The sequence below is a fragment of the Chelmon rostratus genome, chromosome 17 (assembly GCF_017976325.1).
Source record: "Chelmon rostratus isolate fCheRos1 chromosome 17, fCheRos1.pri, whole genome shotgun sequence".
NCBI classification, from domain to species: Eukaryota; Metazoa; Chordata; class Actinopteri; order Chaetodontiformes; family Chaetodontidae; genus Chelmon; species Chelmon rostratus.
Window position 1 is genome coordinate 10,229,359 of NC_055674.1, and position 19,301 is coordinate 10,248,659.

Consider the following 19,301-nt stretch of genomic DNA (forward strand, 5'->3'; position numbering starts at 1 on the left):
TTGTTTGATAATAAATTATAATGAGTTCAGTTCAGTTGAATTTGTTTGTGTCAGCTTTATTGCCATTACAACAAAGGTCCTTAAGAATTTATATAGGGTGAGCACAAGTGCAACAGGACAGACAGGACAACATTAAACACAACAAAATAATGAAGCCATCAAATACATGACAATATATCAAGATAGTATTATAACTAAAGATTTACTATAACATGAATTTCCACTGAATATCCCCAACATTATCTATACTACTAGCATGTGGAGTTGTTGTCTCTTAGTATGTTTTAAATAATCTGGATTATTTGGTTGTTTGTTTCTGATTGCATCTTTTGGGAACTTGGTTATTTAGACAGGATTCAACACAACTATTGATATACTATAATGTCTAGAATCTGAAGTCCCAAACTTTCCCAAATGCATGAAACAAACTATGTACCAGTAATGATAATAATAAAAATATTCATCATTATTTTACTTGTTGTATTCTATGTTTAACTTTGTACCTGTATGTCGTCTCTACATGTCCTGTTTTGTTTTGTTTTTTACTGTTTTTGTTCCACTACTTCTCGACCTGTTTGCTATCATGTCTTTACTGACACTGGTTTGACTAATTGAACGTAGCCTTGCAGTTCCTCGCTATGACCACGTGGGGAAGTAAAAACTCGTGTCTCTATAGGTCCACAAGTCAAGTGTCGACTCCAACGAGCTTCAAAACAAACACAAACCCATACTTAGTGAAACTTTCAAATTATGTTGTAATGTATATTCTTCTTCTTCTTCTTTTTCTTCTTCTTCTTCTTCTTCTTCTTCTTCTTCTTCTTCTTCTTCTTCCTGCAAGGTATCCCAGAGATGCTTAACTGACTGCACTTCAGATGCAGACAGATAACTTTGTACCAATTGCAAATAAGGCACAGCTGTGCTGAGAGAGAGAGACAGCGTAGGAGCCAGAGAGAGAGAGAGGAAGTGTCCGTGATGTGTTTTGACAATTAGTCAAAAACAGACCGCAACAATGTCAGCGACAACCCACTGCTCCATGTAATGTTCTGTGTGCAGTGAACAGAGAGACATCGAGGACCATGGCCTACAATGTGAGCTTCAGTGTCAACATTTGTCAAACGGATTCTGACTATGAGTAAGTCTTCGTTTAAAACATTCTCTTTGAAAGTTGACACTGACACTTGCTCTGCATCTTCCTGCTTGGGTTGGGCTAGTGCACTTGACCTTAGAAGCACGTACTGTAGCGGCTACCATGAGTCAACATTGATTTCACTCATCTATTCTATTTATAATTTACTCCTGTTTTTTTGATGTTGGTTTGAACTGTGGTTCTCAAACTTTTTTTCTGGAAAGCCCCCCTGTCAGAAGGAGGGAAAAGCTCCTGATCCCCCACCCCACAATTTCTCATCAATCATTATCAATTATAGTGATCTATCATTCAAACTTCAAAGCATCTGAGTTGCAGCAGCAGGAAGTGTTCTGTAAAATTTGACTGGCAATGGTAATATCATCGGAAAATGACACAACCTGTCTTATGTACGGTACATGCTTCTGTCCTGAGGGTTCCTCTGATGGCTTCTTTCCTTCAGGAACCTGGGTGAAGGCGAACCAGGTCAGGAGTCCTTCCGGCTTGTTGGCGAGCCAGCAGCCAGTGCCCGGCGGTGTCCTGAAATCCTACAGATGGATGTTTTTAGGGAATGCACAGGTACAGATATAGAATGTCTGCCATTTACTGCAGCTGCTTTTTCAATTTGTAATACCTGTAGATGGAAAAGCCTGTACAAGTAACATTTGCTGCTGATTAGACAATGATGGCCGCACGAGAGACGAGAGACTTGGCAGGGAGCAGCTCTCTCTGCAGAGGCACCGCTGGTCAGCTGCAACCATGAAGGTCCTCTCCTCAATGCCCAGTCGCACAGCAGGTGAGACAAAACCTGTCTGCTGTTTATTTATCCATTTCTATATGTGAATTGTGAGATTTACTTTTTATAAAATATTCCTTGTCCACACAGGGGCAAACAGCGATGCAGTAAATTCCCGGCGAGCCAGGCACTCGTCACAGCTACGCCCCAGTCAGACCTCCTCCCATGACTCTTCTCACCCCTCCAGGCCGGACCAGGGTGTCTCCGTCCATGCGGACATGGAGGAACTCATTACCGAAGGTGGGCGGGAATATGCTGAGCCACTAATTGCTCCAAACGTTGCGGCTGATGCTCAGCAGATCGGGCGCAGCAGAAGTTGCTCATTTCTAACTTTTGGTTTCCAGAGAACAAGAAGGAGCAGTTGGTGTCCAACCTCCGAGGCCTCTCAGTGAGCGAGGGCATGCGCAAGCTGAGATCCACGCCGCTCAGCCTGGCAGATAAGATGGAACTCAGGTACACGCTGCACTGTGAACCTCCAGTGGCCTGCAAAATAAAGCAGCTCTCACTACTTCCCTCTCTTTCTTTCAGGCGACTCGCTTTCAGTGACGTAGCTGAAAGTTCCCTCATCAGCAGAAACATCCCATGCTGCAGCTGCCTGAGCGTCTACGTTTGGAGGGTGAGTCCCAGCGGCGTGCTACACGATGAACCGTCTTTGTTCGCGGGTCACTCACGCACATGGGCTTCTCTCCCCCTCAGACTTGGCGTCACTGCCAGTTCAGCTGCCTCCACGTCCTCAGCTCCCTCCAGCTGTGGCACTCACCCATGAAGAGGCTGAGCGGACGTTTCGGAACCGGGGTGCTCTCCTACTTCCTGTTTGTCCGGACCCTCCTGCTCTTCAACCTCCTCCTCGTCGTCATCAATGGAGTGTTCCTGGTCTTCCCTCAAGCTGTCGACCCTCCTCCTCCTCCTCTTTATGGCTCTCGTCCCAACACTTTCACCGGGCTTGAGCTCCTCACAGGCACGGTAAGATGGCCGTACATCAAGAGCAGCATAGACGTGAGTATTTTTCTCCTGAATCAGATCATTCAGAGCATCCGTTCTCTCTGGCAGGGTTACCTCTCTCAGAGTGTGATGTTTTATGGCTACTACACCAACACCCTCATCAAAACTTGTTGGGCTGCTGACTTGACCCACAGCTCCATATCATCTGATGTGCCGGTGTGTGACACACACAAGCCCCAGATAGTGCAATACAGCATACCCGCAGCCTATTTCTTCACCATCGCCGTCGCCTTCTTCACTATCTGCATCATCCTGGTGTACAGGTTGGACAGCAAATGCATTGTGGTGTTCATTTTCTTTGAGCTCGTTTGTGGTGTGCATCTTCCTTCATGCTGTTTCTCCTCCTGCAGCATGTCCAGGTCCTTCGGGAGAAGCTTTCGTGTCTTCAAGTCGAATGGGAACCTGGCGGTGAAAGTCTTCTGCTGCTGGGACTTCAATGTCAGCAAGAGGACGTCCGTCAGACTCCAGTCTGAGAAAATCAGCACTCAGCTCAAAGTAACACCATCATTTCAGCGTTATAAACTCGGCGTGAAACTCATTCTAAACCTAAGCACGGCCGAGGTGTTGATTCTGTGTTTCATTTTCAAATGGGAACATCAGTGTGAATTTAACAACTGAAGACAAACAACGAACTTGCATCTTTCACAGCGTGTAAAGCCGAGACTTTGATAATCATCAATAGATACTTGTCTGAGTCACTCTGTCACACTCTCTTGGTGTTTGCATTGCTGGTTTACACTCAGGAAGCTTAATGATGCATGTGACAGTTTTTATTTTTCTGCTACTTTCATTTACAAGCCCCTCAAAGACTGTCATTAGCCTCGAACGGAGGATGTATCTATATTTTCCTTTTCAGAATGACCACAACTTTGAAAATTAAGAGAAAATCAAGTTCTATGATGGATTCCGTATATGCATGCAGATTTTTTTTTTTTTTTTTAAGAAATTCATTATTGTACCAGCAACACAACCAACCCATGCAATCTGGGAGGTTTTTAGGTGAAACTGTGAGCTTACAACAGCCTCATTATTACTACTATGAAACAACAAAGTGAATTCAGTGAAGTCTTCCCAGCCTCTAACACCATTAAGTAGAATGGGGCACAACCAAACTGTAATCGATCACATGTCGATCAGTTTGCTACAATACCACACAAGGGCCGGAGCTATTCATATGTCGATTGGCAGTGATGTAGTCCAATCGATTCTTTTGCAAGCCTAAGCACGATGCTGACTGACAGGGTTAAAATAGACTCCTCACATAAAGAAGGCCGTTTCCTTTATGATGGAAGGATTTTTAAATATCAGCTGTCGCAGCTGACAGACACAACTAGCCGATCACAGTTTTATCATTTAAATGTAGCTGGCTCACACTACAAACTCTGTTTTTTCCATCAGGAGCTGCTGTCTGAGATGATCCGTGGAGAAGATGAAAAGAGCTGCGTGCAGCGACTCTGCCGCCTCACGGTGCATCTCATGGCGTGGGCCATGTGTCTGGCCAGCATCTGCCTGGGCGCCATGGCGGTCCACTACCTGTCGGAGGTGAGAGGAGACGGTGCATCAGCTGCTGTGCAGCCATACGTGACAGATTTCATGCACACATGAGCATCAATAGAGGCCTGTTTGACAGTTTCTCAAGACTATGACAAAAATAACCAACCAAAAAGCACCGTCTAACCACACTTTATTTACTTCTCCTTTCCTTCTCATGCCAGATGTCTTACACTTATTTGTTTCTGTTCTGGTCTATTAAAAAAACTGCAACGCTTGAGATTCACCCAAAATGATCTTAATGCAGATATTGGAGGAAGAGTATGTTTAATGCACTGTTTCCCAATACTTTTCTGCTGTGACTCCCTTTTGGATAAATCCCGCCACCCCACCTGACATGCAAATATTAGCCATTGTAAAAATACTGAGATATCACTCATATAACATTATCACAAATGTGAACTGCAGCTTTCTTTTTATGCATGTTTCTTGGGATATGTGCAAATGCAATACGTGAGTTAAACTTTGCCCACAAGCTGCCAGAGACACAAAAGATCCTCCTGCTCTATTGATTAAGGTTAAGAGCAAGCTTAAGAGCGCTGCGGTGAAAAAGGTCTATTCAGCTTGAGCTTCTCTCCATTTTCTTTCTTTTTTTTTTTTTTTGGTCATGATGTCTGCAGCTGTCACTGTCGTCCGTCCGTTCCTTCACAGACTGCCATGGAGCAGAGTCCGTTTAAAGAAACTGAGCTCTTGCTCATGTCTGCAGTGGTGTCAGGCATTAACCTGTTGCTCCCTGGCCTCTTCAACCTGTGCGCCTGGATGGAGAATCATGACTCACCCAGCGTTCGAGTTTATGTCTCCATCTTCAGGTGAGAAGCAGAACTGTGAAACCACGCTGAGCATTCGTCTTTAAGTCATATACAAGCGCAGTGTGCACAGCTAGACTAGTGACAGCAGAGGGCAAAATAATCGCCTAATTTTACTTAGGAATGCAACATTCAGTGAGCTGTGACTCCTGTATGATCTATATTAATGTTCTCTCCAATTATGATTTCATTTGCAGAGAAGATTTTTTATTGATTTATTTTACTGAGCAATTAAAAGACATGTTGTGGAAAACAGACAACAGATAAATAACTAGATTAAGATTTAGATTAAAAAACAATAAGGAGCACATACAAAAGAGGGAAATCCAGTGAACAATTAAATCTGGAGCTTTCACGGCCTTATGACACATTTGGAGAGCTGAAGAGTCAAAGGGACCCCAGACCTTCTAAAAAATATGATCCAGAACCATTTGACTGAGGGACATTCCTCTTATACAATCTAAAACAATCCCAACTTCCGTTCCTGCTCTTTTCATACAAGTTCTTCTTCATCTCTTTTATTCTGTAAAATCTTATTGTAGTTTGTTTCCTTTATACAACACCCAAAATTAATCATAAAAACAAGACCCGTACAAAAACCTCTATTGAAAGATTACGTCTGCTCATTCTTCCCTCATTGAACTGGATGTCTCCTGCTTCACTGAGAAGTCCATTCTCAGTGCAAGTGGCACTGCTGAAAACAGCCTACAACTGTTGAACACAGTGAAGGCCAAACACCCAACTGATCCATCATCCAATACATTTTTGAGTGGAGGCGTATTCTTGTGATTGCAATAACTGATTGTCCCCCCTTTTTCCTCTGAAACGAACATTTTAGCTGTCATTATGGCTGTCAGAGAGAAAATGTGATGATTGTTTTCTCAGGAACCTGCTGCTGAAGGTCAGTGTTGTTGGAGTGCTGTGTTTCCGCTGGCTGGGCAGGATTGCGGTGGAGCCAGAAACTCGTGGTCTGCAGGTTACAGGCATCTTTACGAACTCCTCATAATTATAGTTGTGGGGCGATGCTGAATTGTGCAACATTTCATTCCTGAAAGATTGCCCCCTGGACACAATGGAGGCGTGAAACAGCGAATTCCACCCCTTTACGTGTGTGCGTCTGTTGTCCCTCAGTGCTGGGAGAGCTTTGTGGGCCAAGAGCTGTATCGCCTGCTCGTGATGGACTTTGTCTTCACGGTGCTTTACACGTTTTTGGGAGAGTTCCTCTGGAGGCAAGTCAGCGTCCCATCCATGATTCATGCAGCTTTGATTGTGTTGTGTACTATTTGTAAAGCCATACAGTGTCTTCCCTCTAGGGTCTTCTCCAAGCAAGTGCTGAAAAGGAACAGGAAGCCAGTGTTTGACATTGCTCGTAATGTGCTGGAGCTCATATATGGACAAACTCTTACTTGGTAATGACCCAACATCCTTGAAACACATCTCATGTTTAACAAAAAAGTTCTATGAAGGTCTTTGCTCTTCTTCCCAGGCTCGGGGTGCTGTTTGCTCCACTTCTTCCTGCAGTCCAGCTCATTAAACTGTTTGTGCTATTTTACATGAAGAAGGTTGGTGCAGCGTGCGTTGCTACAACATCATACAGTGTTTCTGCTCTGATTTGCATGTTAAACTTCACATTCTTCCTCTGGACCCCCCCCCCCAGAGCAGCGTACTGCTGAACTGCCAGGCCTCCAGAAAGCCCTGGAGGGCCAGCCAGATGACAACACTCTTCATCTCTCTTTTGTGCTTCCCCTCATTTCTTGGTGCTGCCGTGTCTGTCACTTACACAATTTGGACGTGAGTGCAGCAAAAAAAAAAATGGCCCTTCTCCTAATGAGAGTGACGCTCTCACCGGGTTTTTACCCTGAAAGGCAGATGAGAATTCCACAACCTTTGACCGACAACATAGCTTTCTAAAAACAAGTTTCCAACACTCAAGAATATTTACGATACGAAACTCTAGCATTTTAGATTCAGAACGTATGGAAACTGTATAAAACTGAAACTGAATATGAAACTGTATATTTCTGAACCACTTTTAAATGAATCATCCTATTTTTCATGAAATGCGCTTATTCCCGTTCTTTGGGAGAGTTATATGAGAGGATTGATACCACTCATGCCTGTATGGTAAATATGATGTTACCATGAGCGGCTGGCTTGCTAAGCTTAGCATAAAAACTGGAAACGAGGTGAAACAGCTAGCCTGGCTTCACAGAAAGCCTACAGAATCCACTTACCGGCACCTCTAAAATGATCGCACTAATTAACACGATCAGTCTCGGTTTTTCAATCCGCATGAAACTGAACAGTAAAATATGACAATTCACAATTCCACTGGACCAGACTATTTCCTGGCCAGTTGGCAAGTCAGTAGTCTGACACATAACTGATTTTTTTGTACAGATTAAACAAATAACACGTTCTGCCGACCAGATTTATCGGTGCTGGCAGGCAGATTTAGCTATTTGCCTGTTTCTAGGTTTATTATATCTTATCAGTCTTCTCATGTCTACATAGGAAATACATGGGCTTTGGCTGGGTGCCATGAACTAGAAAATATAGAGTAGGAATAGAATAGAAATGTAGAATAACCCTGGCTATCCTCAGTCATTCATATCTATCTTTAAATCCAGTGTGTTTGAGGTTGGAAGCCAAATTGTTGGAAAGGTATCATTGTTCAGACACTTCCAGACTGCACTGTCTGTCATCCACAGGATCAAACCATCATCAGGGTGCGGCCCTTTCAGGAATCTCACCACCATGTTTCAGTCAGGGCAGCTGTGGGCCCGGGAGCTGGAGAACACCCACCCGATCCTGACTTGGCTCAGCTGGGCCTACAACTACCTGGTGGAGAAACCATTGTTCCTATTCCTGGCCACTGGAGTCTTTCTGTAAGTGGAGACACGATCACAAACAGGAACTGTTTGTACAGTTGTTTGTCTGATGTTGTACTTGCTTTGCAGTTCATTTATTATTTTGTGCTTTTTTCTATTGTGGTGGTAAAGCTGTTAACATTGTTAATTGAAATATTTGAGTTACTGTGCCTGAATCCTGTTTATTTCTTCTTCTCTGTTTTTTCAGAGTGGTGATCTACTGCCACACCCAAGTTGTTGATGGCCAAAGGAGAATCATCAGTCAGCTGGAAAAGCAAATTGAAAATGTATGCAGAATCAAACATTTTTCCAAACAAGAATACAGCCATGCTAGCGGTTCTGTGAGGCAGCTAAATCCCAACATAAACATGCCCACATGCTCACAGCGACAATGCTAGCATGCTAATGTTCAGCAGGTGTAACGTTTGAGATATTTACCATCTTATCATTTGCACTAAACACAATTTACACTAAACGTGACTAGTTTTGCAAGCGTTTCCTCATAAACCAATTTGTACAAATTTATATCTTGACCTGATATGGCGCAGGAGGACAATTAAGGGGTTACCAAATGCACCGAATTCAGACATCAGCAAATAAGTGATAACTTTGGCCTTCTTGTGGTGACAGAAGAAAAGTCAGTGGATCACCAAAGTCTGTAGGATTCAGCGTCAACATGAATGTCTGCACCAGATTTAATAGAAATCCACTAAAATAGTTGTTGAGATGTTTCAGTCTGAATCAAAGTGGTGGACCGACTGACCAATAACACTGCCTTCCACAGAGCTATGCTGCTAGCATGGCCACAACTCAATAACACATGCAGTACTGTTATTGATCTTTGTGTATCTTGTATATTTTTTTCTCTTGTATACAGGAGGGCAAGGACAAAAAGTTCCTCATCACCAAACTGCAAGCCATTTATGAGCAGAGTGGCCTGGTTTCTCCTCATAGATAAGTTGGTCAGTCTCAACACTGCATATCCTGTTTGTGGTTATCCTCTTTGTTTGCTCACTGTCTCAATGGCCATGCCTATAATCAGGAAATGCATTTGTGTGCTTTCCACATAAAACGTGTTCCTCGTTCCCTCCGTGTGGCTGTGGCTGATGAATACACACGCAAAAACGTAGAGATGATCGCTTTGATATCATCTCTGCTGTGCCGAGATGGTTGCCGACGTCATCGGGAATGACCGCTGCAAGCTTCAATGAGATCAAACCAAAGTGTCATTTTCAAATGTATTGCATAGTGTTTGATGAGTCCTATTATTTATACACAGAGCTCCTATCATATGTTGGATGTAGGATGTATATTTTTTTACATGTGTGTTCATGTTTAAATTATAAATAATGATGTAGAACATGTATGAAAAGTCAAAATAAATTAGTTTGAGCGCGTCTGCTGTGTTATTGGAACTCTCTTGATGTGCAAATCTGACAAATAGCAACCGCGCCTTACATATTCAATACAATTCAATGAATTTCTACAAATTTCAATTCACAATTCACAATTCACAATTCATACATGCCAATTTGTTCCTTTTTTTAGGTGATATTTCCTGTCAAAAATGAGCTGCAAAAGCACATGAGCAACATCTATGTTACACATTTACAGTTTGCTGTAAGTTCATCCAGCAGATTGGGAAATAACTAATAACAAAATGGAGAAGGTTGTGAGGTCCTATTACATATATGTCAACATCTGGTGAACTGCATTGTGTATGTATATCAGAAAACCTTAAAAGCATAAACATGCAAACACACGGGTGCAGTATATTCAGCTCACTTTATTAGAGGTGTGCAGTCCATATAAGAAATGTAGGTAACAGGATAAAACACAAAAACTATACATTTCACTTTGACCACTTAAAAAATGACCTGCAGATGAAAACCTGATTGATCTGTCACTGCACGCCACTGTGACATGTCATACATGCGAATGGCCTATTATTAAGGCTGGAGCGCCATTACCAAGTGCTCAATAATGTCAGCAATTCCCTGATGGCAGATTTTGGCTTTTACATGCCCCCCCTCTCCCCTGGCTGCTATACAAGTTGGGTAACTTTTTGAACAATCATTACAAACATGTGTAGGTAAACTGCACAACAAAACTGGCAGTAGGAGGAGATTTTCTTGAGGACGCCTATATGAGCCCACTCTCCAGCAGGTTTCGCTGTATTTTGAGTTGGTCTACTCGGACAACGGCTTGACAGACATCTCAGTAATGGCCTCTGGTGAGTAACAGCTTTCTTTGATTTCATGCCTCATCTGCTGAGAAAATCAGGTGGTGAGCAATCATGCTCTTGATTTGAAATATTTTGACTCCCAACTCATCTTAGAAAACATGGAAGTGAAGACGGGGCCTAAAAAAAAAGTGTACATCAATCTTCCGAGGAAATACATACCTGCTTTTGCTGTACATTATCAACTGGTAAACCATTTCTCTCATTCCAATATATTTAGAGGGACAATAGCTTAATTTGATCTTTTTGAGCTAAGCTAAATTATGCCATGACGCTCATGATTTCCTCTCATTAAACAGGAACACGGACTGATTATAAAAGAGCTGAATCCTTATATAAATGAAGGATATTTACAAGCTTACTTTAGTGATTGGGGCACTATCACGGCGTGTAAGGTAAAGACTGAGAAAGTACTTCTTTATTAGTGCCTTTGTATAACATGTTAAATTATATTGCAGATTTTGTCACCCAATTAAACAAATTCCCTTCATCTGTTGAATTGGATCCCAGATTAAGAGGATCCTGAACTCGCAGGGGAACAAGGCAATGGCCTATGTGAGGTTTTCTACAGGGGATGAAGCAGACAGAGCAGAATGGGCTGGTCCTCACGACATTGGAGGCGAAGTGGTAGTGAAACGAGTTGTTAGCCCAAAGGTGAGTCTGCGTCAGTGTTTCTCTCCTTCTGCTAGAGTAGAGCTGATTATATGCCTGTTCTCATAATGGACATAATAACAGAACACTTTCAGGAGGAAATGTCGATCAGCGGTATTTAATTTTCAAAGTGTGCATTTGCCGTTTGTGTCATCATCTGCTGAATGCAAAAATCTGTCTTTCAGTTGGATGAAGATTCAGAGGAGGAAGAGGAAGTCACCCCAGTCATTGCTAAGCCTTGGCCGCGGCGTTCCATGGGTTTGGGCTACATACTGGAAGATGCTCAGTGGTTAGATGATGAGATGGAATAAACAAATGCTGTGTAACTTCTTTGAGGGTAACATCAAAAGTGTGTGTGTATATTACTTCAGAGATTGTAAACTAAAGTTGCTCTTATAAATCTTAAAAACACAAGGATATAAATAAATGTTATCAAACTCAAGCATCTTCTTTTTTCATCTTGACAAAACACAAAACTCTCATTGGCCATAAGAACATGTAGCCAACACCTATATCGCCTTAAGATGCGTTGATGTGATACATCATTTATTGTGCTGATTTCATGTTGTGACGTATGACAGTTTTGTACCTTGAGTGTCTTATAAAGTTGTAATCTATTCTATGTGTGGTTAGTTATTTTACATAGTAATATATACATACACATCTATTTTGCCACCTGTTTGTATGTACATAATAGGTATGTGTTACATGTACAGTATATGTATGTATATTTTGATCTATCTTTGTTCAGCTTTGTTGCCCTTGTTTTCAGATATATGTCTGTTTCTATCTTCCTGGGTTTTGGAACTGTGTGTAAGCATAGTGAATGCAACTGAAAACTGGTGTCAAATTCTTTGCGCATATGTGTACTGTGAGGGAATTTTCTGTCACTTGACTACACCTAGTGGGGGCCTCAGGGTCATCATCAGGTGAAGTGGTTGTGGTCAGGTCAGGTCAGGATCCAGGTGAAGGGAGAGGTCTGTTTTGCTGTGCTGGAGTACAATGCAGCTGTTGGGTTGTTGAGGGAGACTGGCGCCCTCCAGACAGGGGGAGAAGCTCAGCTGCTGAGGCGGCCAAAAGCATAGGTGATACGCTTTGCTGTCCTCCAGACATGGCGGGGCACACTGTCACCTGTTGGATGAATGTGTGGATGACGACCTTAAGACGCCAGCAACGTGAAGTGGGGAACGTGGACGAGCATGATTCCTTGTTTTGGGTATGGGGAGCCAATCAGTTGATCACATATATTCTTATTGCCTTAAGAATGACCATAATTGGGCATGAACCAGATCTAGCACTCCCAGCTAGGATAAAGGACTGATCACGGGAAGCATCACTCAGAATTGAGGTGACATCAGGCAGTGTTCACACTGTGTCGACAACCTCTCTGTTCTCCTCGGCCGAGCATCAATAAACCTTCCTGCATTAAGACATCGAAGTCTCCAGACAGCTTTCCTTGAGGGATTAATCAAAATTATTATTATTGTTGTTGTTATTAAAAAACAACATATATAGTAAAACATTTAGAATTTCCTAATGTTCTGTAACTCACAAGAAAATCTAAGATACAGTTTTAATTTTCCAATTAAGGCTCAATTTTGTTTACCTTCTACGGAGCGTCTGACGTACCACAACGTCAGCGACAAATGGCCAATCCCTGCGCAGAGCGCCAAGTTTCTCACACAGCGTCAAAAACATGGCGGAGAAAGACGCAGAAATTGGGTTCAAAAAGGTAGGAGCAAAAATATCACTGCCATGACTTTGATTGTTTTTACTTACTCGGTTCCCCTGTGGTTACGTAAAAACGAATATCGTGTCTTCTCTTTCGCCGAGTTGTATTTCTTGAATTCCGTTACGTATTCACGCCAACAGAGCATAGAAATTGTTCCTGATTCGTATGCCAGGCGATTAAAGTTTACACTTTGCTCATATTATTCGGTAAATTAACAATATATGTACGCCGAATGGAAGAGGGGTTCATGATGATTCAAAAAAAGTGTTCCGTAGTCACTTTTCTGCGATAATATCCGGAACTTTCGCCGATATACTAAAGCCAATTAAATCGACAGTTTTCCAAAGAGAGTTTGGCAGAAGGAAGCCACGTAGGTTGCGAGATAAAAGCAGTGATGTGTCATGTGGAAAACCAACAGAGGTCTTTTGATGACCGTCACGCCCACTGCACAGTTACAATGTTCTCTATTCTCCTCATTTACAGGACACAGTAAGCAAACTCTTGTCAAGTTTCTTCAAGGAGGACAAAACCAGACGTGAGTTGGAGAAATGTCTTGATTTAAGCGAACTCCCCCAAAACTATTTGTGTTTTTCATGTGATTCTCGGCCCAACAAAGCTGTCTGTGTTACAGTAGGCGGTGATGCTGCGCTGCTCATGGCAGAGATGCTCAAAGTGTTTGTCCAAGGTAAGACGCTCTGTGTGCTGCAGCTGTACACGCTTTGCCTGATGGCGAAAGTCTTAATCTGCTGTCTCATTTTTCCAGAGGCTGCTGTGAGATCCCAGAAACAAGCTGAATGTGAGGACTGTGACCAAGTAGACATCGAGCACTTTGAAAAGATCCTGCCTCAGCTGGTGCGTAGCTCTGTGATCTTGTCTTGTGGATTTTGTTAAAGTGAGAAAGTTTTTGTCTTAAACCTGAACACAGTGAGTCACAATAATTTAACTGAGAGGAAATAGATGCTGGGATGACCTTCTGGAGATCAGACAGAGAGAAGCAATCTGATTTTTGAGATGCTCCTCAAGTGTTTAAAAACAAGATTGAACAACTTTTGTGTATAAAATGCTGGCCGGACAAAAAGAGCAAATTGGGCAAGCTCGCCTTTGCGTCATTAAAGCACAAAAGGTTTGTTTTCCAGCACTGATCTCAGTCTTTCATCTCTTTTCTAATGCAGCTGCTGGACTTCTAGCACCGTCATGCCACAAGATGGAGCCAGAGTGTTACTCCAGTGCTCCTTCTTCGATCCTACTACTTCAGCTCCAACAGCCACAAGTTTAGTTTTACTGATGTTTATATTTTCTGTAAAACTGCAATTTCATAATCCCTTAAATCTGAGATTACATTAAGATTCTCGTTCTGTATTTATTGGAGTTGTCTGATTTTAAGTGGAAAGCAGCAGTGCTGCCTGCACGCCTCCTTGCCACTACCAATAAGGCCCACCTGTGCTCTTCTGTGCAACAACAGGTGCTTCCAGCATGCTCCATGGCGCCCTTCATCAAAGCCTCCTGGAGCAGTTGGAAGCAATTAGAGTAATAAGGGGAGCAGCCAGTCCCTTAGATGATGACAAGTGCCAGGAAAAAAGGAGTACCCCCTCCGGCCACTTTGAAGTTCCCTTTTGCTGTCCTGCGATGTTTAGTTAGAGGTGGGGGGAAGGGCAAAGGGGACCTCTGGCACAGGGGGAAAGTTGAATGGGAGTGTGCGTGCACGAACGTGTGCATGTGTTAGCCAAACACGGCCGGAGACCACACGCATAGATATTCTGTTTGAAAGGAAACATAACAAAACACATTGGAACATGGTCCAAGAAGAGCAGGGTGTAATTCTGAAGGTAAATAAACAAAAGAGGCAAGTAGTGGAGGTGCTTTCTCTCCTTTCATCACGGCAGAGGGGGAAGTTGGGCCTGCAAGGGAGAGTAATGTGGGGTTTTCTAACCCAAGAGCCTCTGATGGTTTTCCACCAGTGGCGTGTTTGACCGACGTTTCTTTACTATGAGTCAGCATAGCTGCACAACACATCACACTATTTATTTGTGTGGCTCTCGTGTGACTCACTACGCTTACAAATGCTGCTCGCATACAGCTGGAAGCAACTTCGGCTTGAGTCCAGGCTCAGATAGACGTTCAAGGACGCGGCACCTGGAATTTGACCCAGCACCTTTTTAGTAGGGCCCAGGCTGGATTTGTGTTTCCCAGGAGTAACGTCCACAGCAGGCCGTCAGGAGTGTGTTTGGTTGAGTGATGTTCAGTTTAATGATGCCAAGAGGACCATTAGCGTACATGCAGAAAACTTTTTGTGAAGTAAATAGTTTGTTGGGTTAATTCCTGCCATTCATAGCAGCGAGTGCTGCCCTGTGGTTTTGAGCAGTGCAGTGTTCTACAGAGCCCCCGCTTTGCCAACCTGCTCACTCAGATGGCTTAGTTTTTATGACCAGATATGTAATGATCTCACTAAAACAAAAATACATCTTCCTTTTCGTCCCGGTAAGCAACCCATTTGTAAAAGGTGCAGCTTTGGATGTAGCAGTATGAAGCCTTTCTGGAGGTTTACTAAAGATGAATCTTCTCCAGCTGTCAATCCTTGCAGATGAAATAAAAACTATTATTCTGTTGGATATCTCTTCTTTTTTTTTTCTTCTCCACAATATGAGCTGTTGGAAGTTCTCTGTACCGGCAAAGTAGTGCACTACCGTACAACTTTTCTCCTTATACATCTTAGTGGAACAAATTACATCTGAAGGCAGTATTATTAAACATACGAAAGCAGTTAGGACAAGAATGGGGAGGGGCGTTGAAGAGAGTAATGAGTTAAAGCTTTTCTTGATCATACATTAAAGGCAGGGAGTGTCGACAGCCAGTCCAGACGCTTTGGAGAAGCTCTGGAGTGAGAGGCTTTTCCCAGGAGACGGAGACTGATCTGTCTCCAGCCCTCTGGCTGGTCTTTGGACAGCACTGCACGTGGGATAAGGCCCTCATCACTGCTTGAAGATGCCTGCCTGATTGTAGCCATCAATGTCAATGCTAATTTTATAGAAGCACCAGGATTCTTTAGCTTTTATTTGTACGTGGTGTTCTTTTATCAGTGGGATTGAATGTTAGGCAGCTTGCATTAGTGGTTATTATTTAGCAATACATGACACCATCATGATAAAATAAAACTAAAGGTTGTCCACTTATGTCTGAGAATTCTTTCACACGTTCAAGTCCGATAAGGCTGGAGAAAAAGTAGACGTGGTTTGGGGTGGAGTCGTCTGCGTCTGACTCGAGAGTCCCTCTGAGGGTTTGTTAGGATTATGTCGGATTTCACTCCTTAATTCCCCACTCACTTGTCTGTGGCTGTCAGAATGACACGGATTCTCCCATTTCTCCAACTTTCTGTCATCTCAAGGCGCCTTTCTTCTCGGGCCCAAACCTGGGTCCCGTCTATGACAAGTGATCATAGCACACCCATTTCCCTGACTGCTGGCCCTTCTGAGACGGCTGTAACAACGTCCAAGCAGGCAAAATCCAAAGTGTACGAGCTACATCAAAGTTCACAGGCTTACAGGGCACATAAAACATTCACTTTTATCATGAATGTGTACATAAAAACATTTACTGTGCCATATACATCACTTTCATTAGTAATGCTGTAAGTCTTGGCTCTTTTTAACTGACAGACCTTGTTCTTTTTGGAACCTGGGTGAAACACTGAGTTGAGAGTATGAAGTCTGGGAAAGTCAAATAAGGTCGACCGTCATGCAGGCGCTTTCAAAATTCTTGCAAAGATGGTAGAAATCCTAATGAAAAAAAAAAGCAGCTCATCTGCCGTAAGTGCAAAATTTAATTACATTCTTTATCATTTCACTGACAGGATTGTGAGTATTTATGCAATAAATACGTGGTGGCATGCATCTGTTCTTGGATGTTTGTGGGCACGTATGCGCTTGCATGCATGTTGTGCTTGATCTGGGGCTGTGACGCATTAGTGATCAGGAGACAAGAGGCCCTTGTGGCCCCCTCATGGGCATGGGGCTGTCTAACCATAGAGGAATGCTGCAGGGGACGCAGGGCGAGTGCATTCCTCTTAGATGCTCCACACGCAACTCACACACACACACACACACACACACACAAATGAAAAGTTACGAACACTTACAGCGCTGTCAAAAAAACGCAAACAAAACATGGTCTCAGGCATTTTTGTACACATGCGCATTTACAGAATGCATGCCTGTGTGTGTGTGTGTGTGGAGAGGGAACGCAAATACAGGGGCAGCATCTCTGTTGACTGTATACACTGCTGTGACATGCAGGTTTCCTGGAGGCCCCAGGCCCCTCTGAGAGGCCTGGGGTCCTCGGGCTAAGCTTTGTTAAGGAGCCACGGGGCCCACGCCGGGGATGATTAGAACATACCTGGCAGTTTGAGCCACTTGGGCGCTCTGCTGGGATCACTCCTAAATGGTTGTGGCGCTTGGCTGTTAGTCCGAGGCTGAAGATGGTCTGCTGCTGTGCTCTGTGTATCGGCTGGGGCTTTGGTAGCCACGGGGGGCGGAAAGGATTCTTCCGGAACCAGTGAGGTGGATGATAAGGTCAAAGACCTTGGCATGCAGCTGAAGAGGCAAAAGGGAGCAAGAGAGATGTACAATTAGGCCCGCAGCTGGGTTATTTCTGGAGCCCTGTACTACCACCTTAACTACATTACCCTCCTCCTCCACCCCAAGTCCCCTCTACTCTGCCTCCACCTCCCTCCTCTGTGTGGTGGCCTTCATGGTCAGAGCATAGGCAATAACAACAAAGTAATCCCCTTACATAACACAGCAGAAACTCAATGAAACAAGAACGTTCAATTAATTTTGGGACCGTCTAAAAATAAAGAAGCAGCTCGGCTGAGGTGACGTCAAAAGGGGTGTGCGCGGGGGGGGCCGGACTCGTACCCCAAATGAGCCGACTGGAGCGGAGGTCAGCAGAGCGCTCTATTTTTAGGCCTCATCAAAAGCAGTGGTATAAAAATAGTCCAGCACTAACCCTCACAAGATCCAGCAGTCACGCTTAGAGAAGCTGTGAACCTGAAGGTCACGCACTCGGCACGATGAAAGGGCTGATGTTTGATGATATTTAAAAAGGAGCAAGTAATGACCAAAATCTCTTTAGCTGGTGGCAGGTGGCACAGTGTGAGGTTGGCCTTTGTTAGACTTGTTAAAGGACTTCATCAGCAGACATGTGAAGCCTTTGGCGACGGGCTAATATTCTCTGCAATAACACCAGACATATTGTGTGGACAAAAGCGGCGAATGGGGCAAACTGCTGCCCGGCTTTGATGTCAGATTTGAGCGACGACGGAGATCAGGCTGATGCTAGTGTCAGTGTGTGCAGATAAAACAAAAATCCTCAAGCCTGGAGGAAGCCAGTGTAAATAAGAGTTAAGGGCACTTTTTGGATCTAAAGTTCCCTCCACACGTCCAGAGGCCAGTGGTCCTCACAGTGGTCGGGGGGCACCGGAACTCTAAATTAGCCTTGTGAGTCAACAGGACAGCTTTCATGTGGACAAGGGCTCATGTCAGATTGCAGGAGAGGTCAGGATGTAAGGGTCAGAGGTCAGGATGCAGTGTTGGTCTTTGTCTTTAACAGCTTCCTGTCTGCAGTGTTGTGCAAACCTGAACGGTAATCCCCTGTGATACAGGTTCAAAGCAAAGGGATTGCCTCCCTCTCTGGTGCAGGTATGAGACTCATCACTCCACTTGTACTTCATCACACAGCAACCATTGATCTTTACTGGGGCAATGCTGAGTTGTGCTGAACGAGCGCTGGATCAAGGCTCTGTGTGAACTCACCCACAATCACACATGATTTATTTTTAGCCATGGTAAAGGCATGGCTCTATGGACAGCAATGCTAGTCTGTAGGCCTATCAGTGGGTAGACCAGTTGGTCGGTCCAACACTTTGATCCAGATCTCACCAACTAAGGGATGAAGTTTCACACGGGCATTTCCTGACTTTTCCTCTAGCGCCACCATGAGGTTGACAGGGATGTGAGAAATTTGGTACAAACTTTCACGTCAGGATAAAACTTCAATGATTCTTCATTGAAGTTATCCAGCACTATCATTGGGTCAAAAATGTAATTTTTGCAAACCAGTGGCCGCCCAAAATGTTATAAACGTCTTTTTTCGTCGCCGCATTTTTGATGAAGGTTCGCTGTGACAAATACATTGCATGCCACATTTCCTGTGACTGCTTCACAAGAAAAAAACACCCTTTTCGACAGGAGAACGCTGTTAATGTGAAGCATTAGAAATAGGAAACGTTTGGTTTGGGTTAGGAACCACAGACACGTGCAAAAAGGTGACACAAAAACCATCATGCACCAATCAGAGAGTAATCTAAGAGCCTATATTCCTGGAATCTGTGGTTACAGTACGCAGCCTAAACAACATTATACCTGCTGAAGATCAGGGTGTTAAAGTTGTCTTTGTGGGTATGTTGCCATGCCAACATTAGCCTCAAGCCAACTACAATCTCCCGGTAGCGTCGCTGTAGATTATTAACACCAA

The 19,301-nt window shown here is 43.6% G+C and overlaps 2 protein-coding genes across 5 annotated transcripts; both read left to right on the forward strand.

Moving 5' to 3' along the window:
- Positions 1–1,007: 1,007 nt before the first annotated feature.
- Positions 1,008–9,539, forward strand: LOC121620770 (transmembrane channel-like protein 6). 4 transcript variants are annotated; one of them, XM_041956959.1, is made up of 19 exons: positions 1,008–1,132; positions 1,587–1,702; positions 1,803–1,919; positions 2,010–2,159; positions 2,264–2,372; positions 2,448–2,535; positions 2,616–2,882; positions 2,970–3,184; positions 3,272–3,416; positions 4,320–4,463; positions 5,124–5,281; positions 6,164–6,254; positions 6,410–6,687; positions 6,765–6,840; positions 6,936–7,069; positions 7,990–8,166; positions 8,357–8,435; positions 9,026–9,110; positions 9,279–9,539. In XM_041956959.1, the coding sequence occupies exons 1-18, from the start codon at positions 1,077–1,079 to the stop codon at positions 9,104–9,106; spliced, it is 2,481 nt and encodes an 826-aa protein (XP_041812893.1). In that variant the 5' UTR covers positions 1,008–1,076; the 3' UTR covers positions 9,107–9,110; positions 9,279–9,539. The 4 variants fall into 4 exon arrangements, with proteins under 4 accessions (XP_041812893.1, XP_041812894.1, XP_041812892.1 ...); XM_041956960.1 differs by having other exon boundaries at positions 6,410–6,507; positions 6,592–6,687; positions 9,026–9,539; XM_041956958.1 differs by having other exon boundaries at positions 9,026–9,539.
- A 3,197-nt stretch (positions 9,540–12,736) lies between these two features.
- cenpx (centromere protein X) lies at positions 12,737–15,347 on the forward strand. Its single transcript, XM_041957709.1, has 5 exons — positions 12,737–12,773; positions 13,257–13,308; positions 13,405–13,458; positions 13,537–13,625; positions 13,946–15,347. The coding sequence occupies exons 1-5, from the start codon at positions 12,738–12,740 to the stop codon at positions 13,958–13,960; spliced, it is 246 nt and encodes an 81-aa protein (XP_041813643.1). The 5' UTR covers position 12,737; the 3' UTR covers positions 13,961–15,347.
- Positions 15,348–19,301: the final 3,954 nt, after the last annotated feature.